At 40.3% G+C, this 12,001-nt stretch overlaps 1 protein-coding gene across 1 annotated transcript in view; it reads left to right on the top strand.

Annotated features, from left to right (window-relative positions):
• LOC139939147 (uncharacterized) overlaps positions 1 to 9,253 on the top strand; it is a 54,349-nt gene extending 45,096 nt beyond the window's left edge. Inside the window, exon 8 of the mRNA XM_071934906.1 lies at positions 5,797 to 9,253. Within this exon, the coding sequence (XP_071791007.1) occupies positions 5,797 to 6,090 (294 nt within the window). The 3' untranslated portion in view covers positions 6,091 to 9,253. The remainder of the gene's footprint in view (positions 1 to 5,796) is intronic.
• The last annotated feature ends 2,748 nt before the right edge of the window (positions 9,254 to 12,001 follow it).

The following is a 12,001-nucleotide window of genomic DNA, read 5'->3' as shown; positions in this document are numbered from 1 at the left end:
GAGAAAATATTAAAACAATTATCATAAGAAATTTTTTCACAGGTTTGTTGTTTTATGTATAAGTTGTAATAATTTGTGCTACAAGGGTGTTTGCCCTTTCAAACATTCTCTTGCAACTTCGATGACCAATTGAGTCACAGATTTGTTATTTGACGTCCCATCAGAAGAATCGCGGTTAAGTGTCTTGCTCAAGGTCACAGGTGTCACGGCTTGGGACTCAAACCCGCACTCTGCTGATCAGAAACACCAGAGTTTGAGTCCGGTGCTCTTATCCCGCTAGGCTATGACACGCCGTGTGGTTATTTTTGCATAGGGCAGTTGTTTTAAAGTTAAAGGCAGTAGACACTATTGGTAAGTACTTAAAATAATTATTAGCATAAAACCTTTCCTGGCAACGAGTAATTGGGAGAGGTTGATAGTATAAAACTTTGTGAGACACAGCTCCCTCTGAAGTAATGTAGTTTTTGAAGAAAGAAGTAATTTTCCGCAGATTTTAATTCGAGATCTCAGATTTAGAATTTGAGGTCTCAAAATCAAGCATCTGAAAGCACACAACTTCTTGTGACAAGGGTGTTTTTTTCTATCAAAATTTCACAGGTTGGTTATTTTTTGCATAGATACACCAACTGTGAAGGCTAGTCTTTGACAATTACCAATAGTGTCCAGTGTCTTTAATCTTGTGACTCAAATCATTTAGTAGACAATACTTATATCCCAGGATAAGGGATGTCAGCAGCCTCCAATCACGGCATCTTTTGGTGATAGAATACATCTCAGAACCCATCAATCCTATAAATTACTCTCATTTAATACTAATTGAATGTCCATATCTATTAATTAGCCAAATGAACCTTCACCAATTACTCATTCCTCTGGACTCGGGTAACGCTTACGATAAAACCATATCCCGATCTGTCCATCAATCATTCCGTCCAAGCAATCCATCCCATCCCTCCATACTTGACACCAGTCCAGCGGATGATACTTGTGTGTCATTCACTTAAAAACAAACTGCAGTCACTTACTGTTTTAAACGCGGCGGCTTCCTGCGACCCGATCCATCCTGATAAAGGAGAAATTATGATTGTTTCCTTTTCGGAAGCTGAAACTGTTGCCATCACCCTGCCCCGAGGGAGGGAATTATCACCCCACCCTCCTGCCTTATGCTGGACTCAAGTGCAAAATTGGATCAGAAAACACAGTTATGCTTTATGCAGGGGCTGGAATTACATGCGGGCCCAGAGGCAATGGCCCAGTGACAAGGGCCCAATTTCATAATGCTGCTTAGCGGCTGATTTTGTGCTTACTGTGTAATTTCTATTTCATAGCGATGCTAACCGTAAGCACACGAAAAGCCATGCTAACCTTCCGGTGCTTACCACACGAAAATAAATGACGTCACAATGCAAATCCGCGGTAAACACGCAATATGGCCGCCCAATTCTTCTGCTAACCTGTGAAATACGCAAACGGCTTAAGGTACAGTAAGAACGCAAATTTGCGTACCGTTAAGCATCGCTATGAAATACGGCCCAGGGGTAATAATGTCGGAAGCGATTTGAGACACCCCTCGGGCGTGAAAAGCGCTATATAAAAACAGGTTATTAATATTCATTGCCCCTGGTCTTGGCCTTGTTGCCCTTCAAAAGTTTCTCATTGACTGTAAGATTTTCAAATGGAAGTGCCTTTTGCAAAATGAAAATGGCCTTGCCCTTTCAACATGTTCAAACATAAAATTCCAGGTCGATAACTCATATTGATGCGTTTTCCTTCATGAAACCCAATACCATTTGGTTAAGCCTTGTGAACATGTACAATCTCTGAAGAAAGTGTATTTGATGTGCAATATTCCCTGATAATGCCAGTGTTTATGTAATTCAGTGCTGATAAGCTGTTTGTAAAGAAACCATGGAGAGAAGAGTCAACATCTTTCTCCAAAGACATCCACACCCAGCTTCTCGGTTTGTTTAAAACATTTCCTTTTAGTCTTTCTATAATTGAATCTTGAGACTTTTAGTTTTTATCGACAGTAAATGCACACAATGAGCGAGATTCCTTCGATTGTATTGTCGACTTTGACTCCATTTATGGATCTTCATCTGCCCTTGGAAGTTTGACCCTTCTCTTTGTAAAATTGTGTGACCACATTAGTCGGTTGTTTTCATCGAGAAAATATGTAAGGAAACTCAGAGAATTTTGAGCCATTAAGAAGCACAAAGACTTATAGTAATGCACTGCAATAGCTAACAACTTTAATGGTCATGTTTAGTGAAAATTAAGTTTCCGGCAAAATAATGTGATTTGGATATCTCTTAAGCTACCCTTTTTGACAGGAGGGTAGAGTGAGTGCAGTTCAATGAACTCAGGAGACACTCTGCCGAGTAGATTTTGTAAAGACTATTTCATCGCTATGGATTATTCCCACACAAGCGTTGCGCGGTGGTTGACCCGTGTATGCCAGGGACACTGTTACGTGACGCAGAGCAAAAGAATTCCGAGACAGCATTCAAAATGTCTGCTTTGTCACAACTTGATAATAGCCTTTTTCTGTGAACGTGGTTAAAAGTCTTTAAGCCTGGGATGAGCAAACTTGATGAGGTAGACTTGCCCAGTCCGAAAGCGAATTTGGAAAAGGTAGACTTGCTCTAGGACATCTGCCTGCCAAAGGGTCCTTTGTGCTAACCCTTATCTATAACTGGACCCAAACTTCCATGAAAAAATGATTGCTCTGGTTTTGGAATTGGATGGCTTAAAGGTAGAGCAAGCACGTTCGATTATAGCTTTGGGTGCTGGGTTGACTTATGCAGGGGGATTCTGTCAGATTGGGAAAGATTTCAAGTCATAATAACTCATGGAGTTAAGTTGATTGACACAATATTGCAGTCGTTTGTACCCCCATGGTACCTAGGTTTGTATCAGATACAACTCTTGTACAGATAAGAGTGTGGATCTGAATCATAGAGTTATGTATAAGAACTAGAAGGCGCACTGGCATATATATGCGGCCCAGCGTGTACGCATGCGGCCATTTTGTAAGTTGGCAAAACGGCATTGGTTAGCGTGTGTTTACGCGGCCCATTGTGCGGCCATTTTGTAAGTTGACAAAACAGTTGACAAAACAGCATTGATTAGCGTGTGTTTACGTGGCCCGTTGTGCGGCCATTTTGTAAGTTTTTTCGCGTAGTGTTATAAAACACAAACTCCAACGTGGACTTCATATTCAACGCGTGTGTCTCCTTGCAGTCCCGTTGCGTTTGTGCAAGCAGCATCACCAGTACGCCCTCTAGTTCTAGAGACAACTCTATGATCTGAAAGCAGTTCGCAGAGTTTTAAATTTTGAGTTCCATCACTGAACGTAAGGGGCCATTCAGAATTGTCAACGTTTGAACATTTTGATTTGTTACTCTTCTCAAAATTGTGGGTGGGTCATATGAACTTCAATTTTTATTTAACAAAATTTATATATCATGTAACAACGAAAAAGAATAAGACAAAATACCCAGCAGCTGGCCAATATCGTCAATATCATTTCGGACTAAACTTTTTTAGGCATCTGAAAGCACACAAATTTGTGTGACATGGACGTTTTTTTCTTTCATTATTCTCTTGCAACTTTGATGACCAATTGAGTAAAAGTTTTCACAGATCGTTATTTTATACATATTGTGGGATACACCAAGTGAGAATACTGGTCTTTGACAATTACTAAAGGTGTCTAGTGCCTTAAATTCATCACAGAATTTTGTCTTTAGAAAGAACAAACCCAATAAAGTTAAACTTAGGCTAATTGTACAAAGAGTCAAGTTTTTTTATCTTAAACACAATTTTTTTTTCACTTAAATGGTCATCGACCCTCAACACATGAAAGAGAATGAAAAAAAAACCTGAAAAAAACCGGCAGCTCTTATGAAGATATCTTCTTTCGTTTATAATAAAAGAAATACCTGCAGAAATTTAAAAAAAAAAGATTCAGCCAACCTTTTCATAACTGGTACTTTCACATGTTTCAGAGATCAAGACGGTTTGACAACAAACAATAAGTACCTCAGGGCAGAGGATAGATTATAGAAGCTGAAGTACAAATATCAGGAATCCCTCCAGGGAGTTGATACCTGGCCTTGAATGTCAATATATTTGTATAACCATAGAGCAAGCATCTGACTTATCTTATCATGTCAGTGTTTTGTCTGTCACTGTGTTATAGCCAAGAGGGATACATTTTTACAAACTGCTGGTACTATTCAACTGTTTTATTGAAAATTAGTTTGTGGGAAACTTTGTTATATAGTACAAAATAATATTTTAATATTGTAACATGCTGGTGCTCTACCAACTGAGCTATCTAGTGCTAGTGGAAGTGTCGTGGCTGAGCAGTTAAGAGCAACGAACTCTGGTGTTTCTGATCAGCAGAGTGTGGGTTCGAATCCCCCAGTTGTGACACTTGTTTCCTTTTAAAGGAACACGTTGCCTTGGATCGGACGAGTTGGTCTTTAAAGCGTTTGTGACCGTTTTTTTATAAAATACATATGGTTGGAAAGATGTTTTAAAAGTAGAATACAATGATCCACACAAGTTTGCCTCGAAATTGCGTGGTTTTCCTTTTACTCTGCGAAATAACACGGTCGGCCATTTATGGGAGTCACAACTTTGACTCCCATAAATGGCCGACCGTGTTAGTCGACGAGGTAAAAGGAAAACCGTGCAATTTCGAGGCATGTTTGTGTGGATCATTATATTCTACTTTTACAACATCTTTCTACCCATAATGCATTTTATAAAAAAAAAAAAACGGTTACAAACGCTTTTCAAAGACCAACTCGGCCGATCCAAGGCAACGTGTTCCTTCAAGCAAGAAACACCATTGCTTCGTCCTTCGACTGGGACGTAAAGCCACTGGTCCCATGTGTTTTGTAATGGAAGAGAAGGGGTTCGCCCCGGTGTTCCTGGCTGCTGAATGCGAAGTAGCATCTTGTAAAGCGTTATAAGGTGCTACACAATTGGGTCACAGAATTCCTAACTTCAATAACCTATCTTTCTGTATAAATATATAATAATAATATAATAATATCGAAGTCTTATATAGCGCACGTCAGCAAACAAGGTGCTCAAGGCGCTGAGTATATATACAAACTTTCAGAAAGATAGGTTATTGCAGTGATGAATTCTGAGACCCAATTATTTAGCACCTTATAAGGGTTTACAAGGCGCTACGGCGCATTAAGCAGCCACAACCAGGAACACCGGGGCGAACCCCTTCTCTTTTCGATAAGTGCACTGGGTTCTTTTACATGCGTTACACAACACATGGGACCAACGGCTTTACGTCCCTTCCGAAGGACGAAGCAATGGTTAAGTGTCTTGCTCAAGGACACAGTGTCACGGCTGGAGATTCGAACCCACACTCTGCTGATCAGAAACACCAGAGTTTGAATTCGGTGTTCTTAACCGCTCGGCCACGACACTTCCATATACTACCGGTAAGTGTCTTGAGTACCTTGTTGGTAGATGCGTGCGCTATATAAGACTTTGATATTGCTACTAATATTGGCAGTTATGGTTGAATGATTGGGGTTAATAGCAAAGGACAAGATATAAAAAAAAACACAAAACCATAATGGAATTCGAACCCACGACCTTTGCAACTTTAGAGCATTGTCTTACCATCTGGTAGCTTGGGGCTTGGATAACTACCCAAAATTTATATTCTTTATCCCCGATGCAAATTTCCATCTATTAAAATGAAACGAAATTCAACAAATAATTCTCTTCAATTTGTTCTTGTCTTTTCTTTTACAGTCAGATGAATACAGTGACTCTAGCGACATTCATAATGAGCAGTTCCCCTCTGCCTGGCACTCCCCATTCATGGTCAAACTGGCCCTGATCTTCGTCTACACACAACTAGTCGTCTACAACATCGAGGTGTCTACAAAGCCCCTGTCCTACACTGCCAGTGGCCCCATCATGGAAGTAGCTACAAAAGGATTAGTCCAGAAAGTTGGAGTGTCCAGGCTGGTGCAGTTGTGTGTCCTGATCGGTACTTACATCTATAGGCTTTACCACCCGGATGAGTTTGTGTTTGATTACTGATGATGTGGTTCTTAGCATTGACTGAAGAAAGGTCGTGCTTGTCCAAGCAGGCACTCGTGCACTTCACTCATGCACTTGACCCAGTTTCATTTTTTATCCCCAATTTTTTTTTCTCGCCAGACTCATAAGGCCTGAAGGCCACTTCAAGGTTACAATCAACTTTTTTTCAGGGGCGGTTGCCACCTACTCCTGGGGCTTAAACAGGGTTACTCCCTTCACAGTTTATATGGATGTAGGCTTTGGTATCGTCCATCAGAAGCCTGGCTGGTCAGAAGCCTGGCTGGTAGAGCGGAAAGCACTACCTTCCGAAATACAGCTGTTATGCAGAAAGTACTGCTTGAAAAACTTCTTTGCTAAGCAAAAATTGAGTGGGGCACCAGTGACAATTACGTAAAATTATATAGTTTTGGCTGGTTACCTGTTTCTGTTAAGCAATACTTTTCTGTGCTTTGCAAATTTCATACAGCTGTTATGCAGAAAGTAAACATTATTTTGCGAAGCAAAAATTGAGTGGGGCACCTAACCTGTTTCTGTTAAGCAATACTTTTCTGTGCTTAGCATTTTTTTTTTTTTTTGCTTACCGGCTCTTTGAAATTGGGTCCAGGGTGCTAAAAGTTACATTTGGCTGGACTTGAACCCCCGACCTTCAATGTAAATGTTAAGATGTTTTATTTCCTAAACAAAAGTGAAAAGAAAAATGACAACTGTCCGACTGAGAATCATTTTGGAAAAGGTGTGTGGAAAACACCACTGGAATACGCCCAGGGCCCAATTTCATAAAGCCTGTAAGCACATAAATTTGCTTAGCATCAAATGTTTTCCTTGATAAAAACAAGATTACCAATTGTTGCATATTGCTTGTTACTGGCATTCGGCTGTTGTTTGCTTATCCTGAAAAATCAGGTTGGTAATCCTGTTTTTATAAAATAAAATAAAAATTCATGCTAAGCAAATTTTTGTGCTTGCAGGCTTTCTGAAATTGGGCCCAGTCACTGCCTTAAGTAAATGAGACCAATCGCTTTATGTTCATTTAATGCCAGCTGTTACTTTTCCCAATTTTGCTGGCGTGTGATTTAATTGATTTGTGACTTGGCAAAGTTTGTTTAACCTCAAAATGATGTTCACCACAAGCGGTTTATCTCTATTGGTGATTTGATTTAAAGGTGCAAATGTTTGGTAATTAATAAGAGAAATATAATAATATTCTGACAGCTAAGTTGGTTTAAAATGTTTTTTTTTTTAAATAAGTTATTCTGATGTATATTTCCTTCTGACAGGCTGTCGTTTCTAAGAAAATATGATTTAGATTCTGCATGTATTTAGATTTGTTATTACTATACCTCATACATATTCAGGATCGAGAGCCGTATTCTCATTGGTCCTTTTACCATCACTTGCAAAACGTTATTTTTGCTGTTTACCAAGCGCTTGCACCAGTGTTCACACACAGGGCAAATATGCATACGTAGTAGCCTGTCGCAAATGTGATAATCTTCCGCACATGCGCTTTATGAAGCAATCGTGGAACTGTCGCACAGGTGTAGATTACACATACGCGAACATCACAGTTGTACCAGCAAGTTTACTCAGACTGTTGATCGCTTATTCTAAGTAGGATTTAAAACTTTGCTTGGTGGAAATACAGTAATGAAAAGGTTTGCGGTTACACCATGTAATGATAAGCTCTTAATGAGTTGGGGTGGTTCTGAAAAAAAAAACGTGGTTTCAACTCGACGTTTTGATCAGTATGCTCTAACCGTCTTCTGGCGAAAGCTGCTAGTAATTCTAATTTTTATTTTTACAATCAGAAACCTCTGACTGTGCACATGCACGTTGGTGAAAGTGAAAAACTAAATGTTCCTAGTTTTGTTCTAAACTTAGTCCGTACATGATAACGATGGTCACAGTGAGAAACTTCCCTTGAAATACGGTAGTTTTGCTTGAAATGCAACAGATTTTTAAAAAATGAGTAAAAAACAATTTTTATTTTTTTAAAGTCTACTAAAACTCAATGTTTAAAAACCAAATGATATTCTGGATTCCTGATGAAAAATCTATTACTCTGCATTTGAGTGACCATGTATTTCATAACAAACGTTTTTCAAAGACCAACTCGAACGATCCAAAGCATTGTGTTCCTTTCACAAAATCCAATGCTCTTCACGTTCTTTTAAATCAATATTATTTGTAAGAGATAGTTCAAGCCTGAAGAAGCTTTTTTTCCCAGACATTTTCAGGTCTGCGTGTTGAATAAAACTGCAAGAGTTCATATTCCCATTACTTGGTACTCAAAGTCTAACAATGTTACGCAGTTTGAACTTTCACAAGAGTTCTTGATTCTTTGATAACAGAAAGTATGTCAGCTGGAAAGATTGATACATTGCGAAAAGGAATAACTTTAACGATTTGGAAGTTCCGATGAAAAATAACCCTTTTTAAAATGTCAAGATAGTTTGACAGGCAGTTTTTCTTCAGTGTTGACCAGGCATGTCTTCTCTGGTGATCATGTGACGCGATATAATGTTGTTATTTTTGTTTTGTTTTCTTTAACTGGGCAGAATCAACAACTCAAACTTTGTCACATCTTCAATGGTAGTTTTAGAATGAGGTTTTTTTTCAGGGAAATTTGCTTTTGATTTACTAAAATATGAATAACCTAAATATTAAATTCTATTAAGCGATTTTTTAAAGATCATTTTGTTTAAAAAAATATGGATTCTAATTTTGTTTTTCTCTATGATTGTGGTGTATTATTTTTTTAAGATCTTATGGTTGATTTATTATATTTGATTTTGGGATTAGTATCAGTAATCAGGGCCCAATTTCATAATGCTGCTTAGCGGGCGATTTTGTGCAATTTCTATTTCATAGCGCTGCTAACCGTAAGCACACGAAAAGGCATGCTCACCTTCTGGTGCTTATCGCACGAAAATAAATGACGTCACAATGCAAATCCACTGTATACACGCAATATGGCCGACCAATTTTTCTGCTAACCTGTGAAATACGCTTAGGCTAAAGCAAATTTTTCTGCTACAGTAAGCACGCAAATTTGCTTAACGTTAAGCAGCTCTATGAAATTGGACCCTGATAGCAATCATGGGTAACAGCGGCGTAACCGGAAGTTTTCTCCCTACCTGCCCCCCCCCCATAAAAAATAAGACCAACACAATGATATCAGAAAAATATGAACATATGACTGGTTCTATACAACGCTACAAACTATTTCAGTTGGTGACCAGGCATGTCTTCTCTGGTGATCGTGTGACGCGATATTATGTTGTTATTTTTGTTTTGTTTTCTTTAACTGGGCAGAATCAACAACTCAAACTTTGTCACATCTTCAATGGTAGTTTTAGAATGAGGTTTTTTTTCAGGAAAATTTGCTTTTGATTTACTAAAATATGAATAATCTAAATATTAAATTCTATTAAGCAATTTTTTAAAGATCATTTTGTTTAAAAAAATATGGATTCTAATTTTGTTTTTCTCTATGATTGTGGTGTATTATTTTTTTAAGATCTTATGGTTGATATATTATATTTGATTTTGGGATTAGTATCAGTAATCAGGGCCCAATTTCATAATGCTGCTTAGCGGGCGATTTTGTGCAATTTCTATTTCATAGCGCTGCTAACCGTAAGCACACGAAAAGGCATGCTAACCTTCTGGTGCTTATCGCACGAAAATAAATGACGTCACAATGCAAATCCACGGTAAACACGCAATATGGCCGACCAATTTTTCTGCTAACCTGTGAAATACGCTTAGGCTAAAGCAAATTTTTCTGCTACAGTAAGCACGCAAATTTGCTTAACGTTAAGCAGCTCTATGAAATTGGACCCTGATAGCAATCATGGGTAACAGCGGCGTAACCGGAAGTTTTCTCCCTACCTGCCCCACCCCCCCCCCCCCCATAAAAAATAAGACCAACACAATGATATCAGAAAAATATGAACATATGACTGGTTCTATACAACGCTACAAACTATTTCAGTTGGTGGCCAGGTTGGTGGCCAGGTTGGTGGCCAGTTTGGTGGCCAGGTTGGTGGCCAGGTTGGTGGCCAGGTTGGTGGCCAGGTTGGTGGCCAGGTTGGTGGCCAGGTTGGTGGCCAGTTTGGTGGCCAAGTTGGTGGCCAGGTTGGTGGTCAGGTTGGTGGCCAGTTTGATGGCCAAGTTGGTGGCCAGGTCGGTGGCCAGGTCGGTGGCCAGGTCGGTGGCCAGGTCGGTGGCCAGGTCGGTGGCCAGGTCGGTGGCCAGGTTGGTGGCCAGGTTGGTGGCCAGGTTGGTGGACAGGTTGGTGGCCAGGTTGGTGGCCAGGTTGGTGGCCAGGTTGGTGGCCAGGTTGGTGGCCATTTTGTTTAAAAAAGATCATTTTGTTTAAAAAAATATGGATTCTAATTTTGTTCTCTATGATTGTGGTGTATTATTTTTGTTAAATCTTATGGTTGATTTATTATATTTGATTTTGGGATTAGTATCAGTAATCAGGGCCCAATTTCATAATGCTGCTTAGCGGGTGATTTTGTGCAATTTCTATTTCACAGCGCTGCTAACCGTAAGCACACGAAAAGGCATGCTAACCTTCTGGTGCTTATCGCACGAAAATAAATGACGTCACAATGCAAATCCACTGTAAACACGCAATATGGCCGACCAATTTTTCTGCTAACCTGTGAAATACGCTTAGGCTAAAGCAAACTTTTCTGCTACAGTAAGCACGCAAATTTGCTTAACGTTAAGCAGCTCTATGAAATTGGACTCTGATAGCAATCATGGGTAACAGCGACGTAACCGGAAGTTTTCTCCCTACCTGCCCCCCCCCATAAAAAATAAGACCAACACAATGATATCAGAAAAATATGAACATATGACTGGTTCTATACAACGCTACAAACTATTTCAGTTGGTGGCCAGGTTGGTGGCCAGGTTGGTGGCCAGGTTGGTGGCCAGGTCGGTGGCCAGGTCGGTGGCCAGGTCGGTGGCCAGGTCGGTGGCCAGGTTGGTGGCCAGGTTGGTGGCCAGGTTGGTGGCCAGGTTGGTGGCCAGGTTGGTGGCCAGGTTGGTGGTCAGGTTGGTGGCCAGGTCGGTGGTCAGGTCGGTGGCCAGGTTGGTGGTCAGGTTGGTGGTCAGGTTGGTGGCCAGGTTGGTGGCCAGTTTGGTGGCCAAGTTGGTGGCCAAGTTGGTGGTCAGGTTGGTGGCCAGGTCGGTGGTCAGGTCGGTGGCCAGGTTGGTGGTCAGGTTGGTGGCCAGGTTGGTGGCCAGGTTGGTGGACAGGTTGGTGGCCAGGTTGGTGGCCAGGTTGGTGGCCATTTTGTTTAAAAAAATATGGATTCTAATTTTGTTTTTCTCTATGATTGTGGTGTATTATTTTTTTTAAATCTTATGGTTGATTTATTATATTTGATTTTGGGATTAGTATCAGTAATCAGGGCCCAATTTCATAATGCTGCTTAGCGGCGATTTTGTGCAATTTCTATTTCATAGCGCTGCTAACCGTAAGCACACGAAAAGGCATGCTCACCTTCTGGTGCTTATTGCACGAAAATAAATGATGTCACAATGCAAATCCACTGTAAACACGCAATATGGCCGACCAATTTTTCTGCTAACCTGTGAAATACGCTTAGGCTAAAGCAAATTTTTCTGCTACAGTAAGCACGCAAATTTGCTTAACGTTAAGCAGCTCTATGAAATTGGACCCTGAGAGCAATCATGGGTAACAGCGGCGTAACCGGAAGTTTTCTCCCAACCTGCCCCCCCCCCCATAAAAAATAAGACCAACACAATGATATCAGAAAAATATGAACATATGACTGGTTCTATACAACGCTACAAACTATTTCAGTTGGTGGCCAGGTTGGTGGCCAGGTTGGTGGCCAGGTTGGTGGCCAGGTCGGTGGTCAGGTCG

Source organism: Asterias amurensis, chromosome 6, assembly GCF_032118995.1.
Source record: "Asterias amurensis chromosome 6, ASM3211899v1".
NCBI classification, from domain to species: domain Eukaryota; kingdom Metazoa; phylum Echinodermata; class Asteroidea; order Forcipulatida; family Asteriidae; genus Asterias; species Asterias amurensis.
This window is presented reverse-complemented; position numbering and strand designations above follow the sequence as displayed.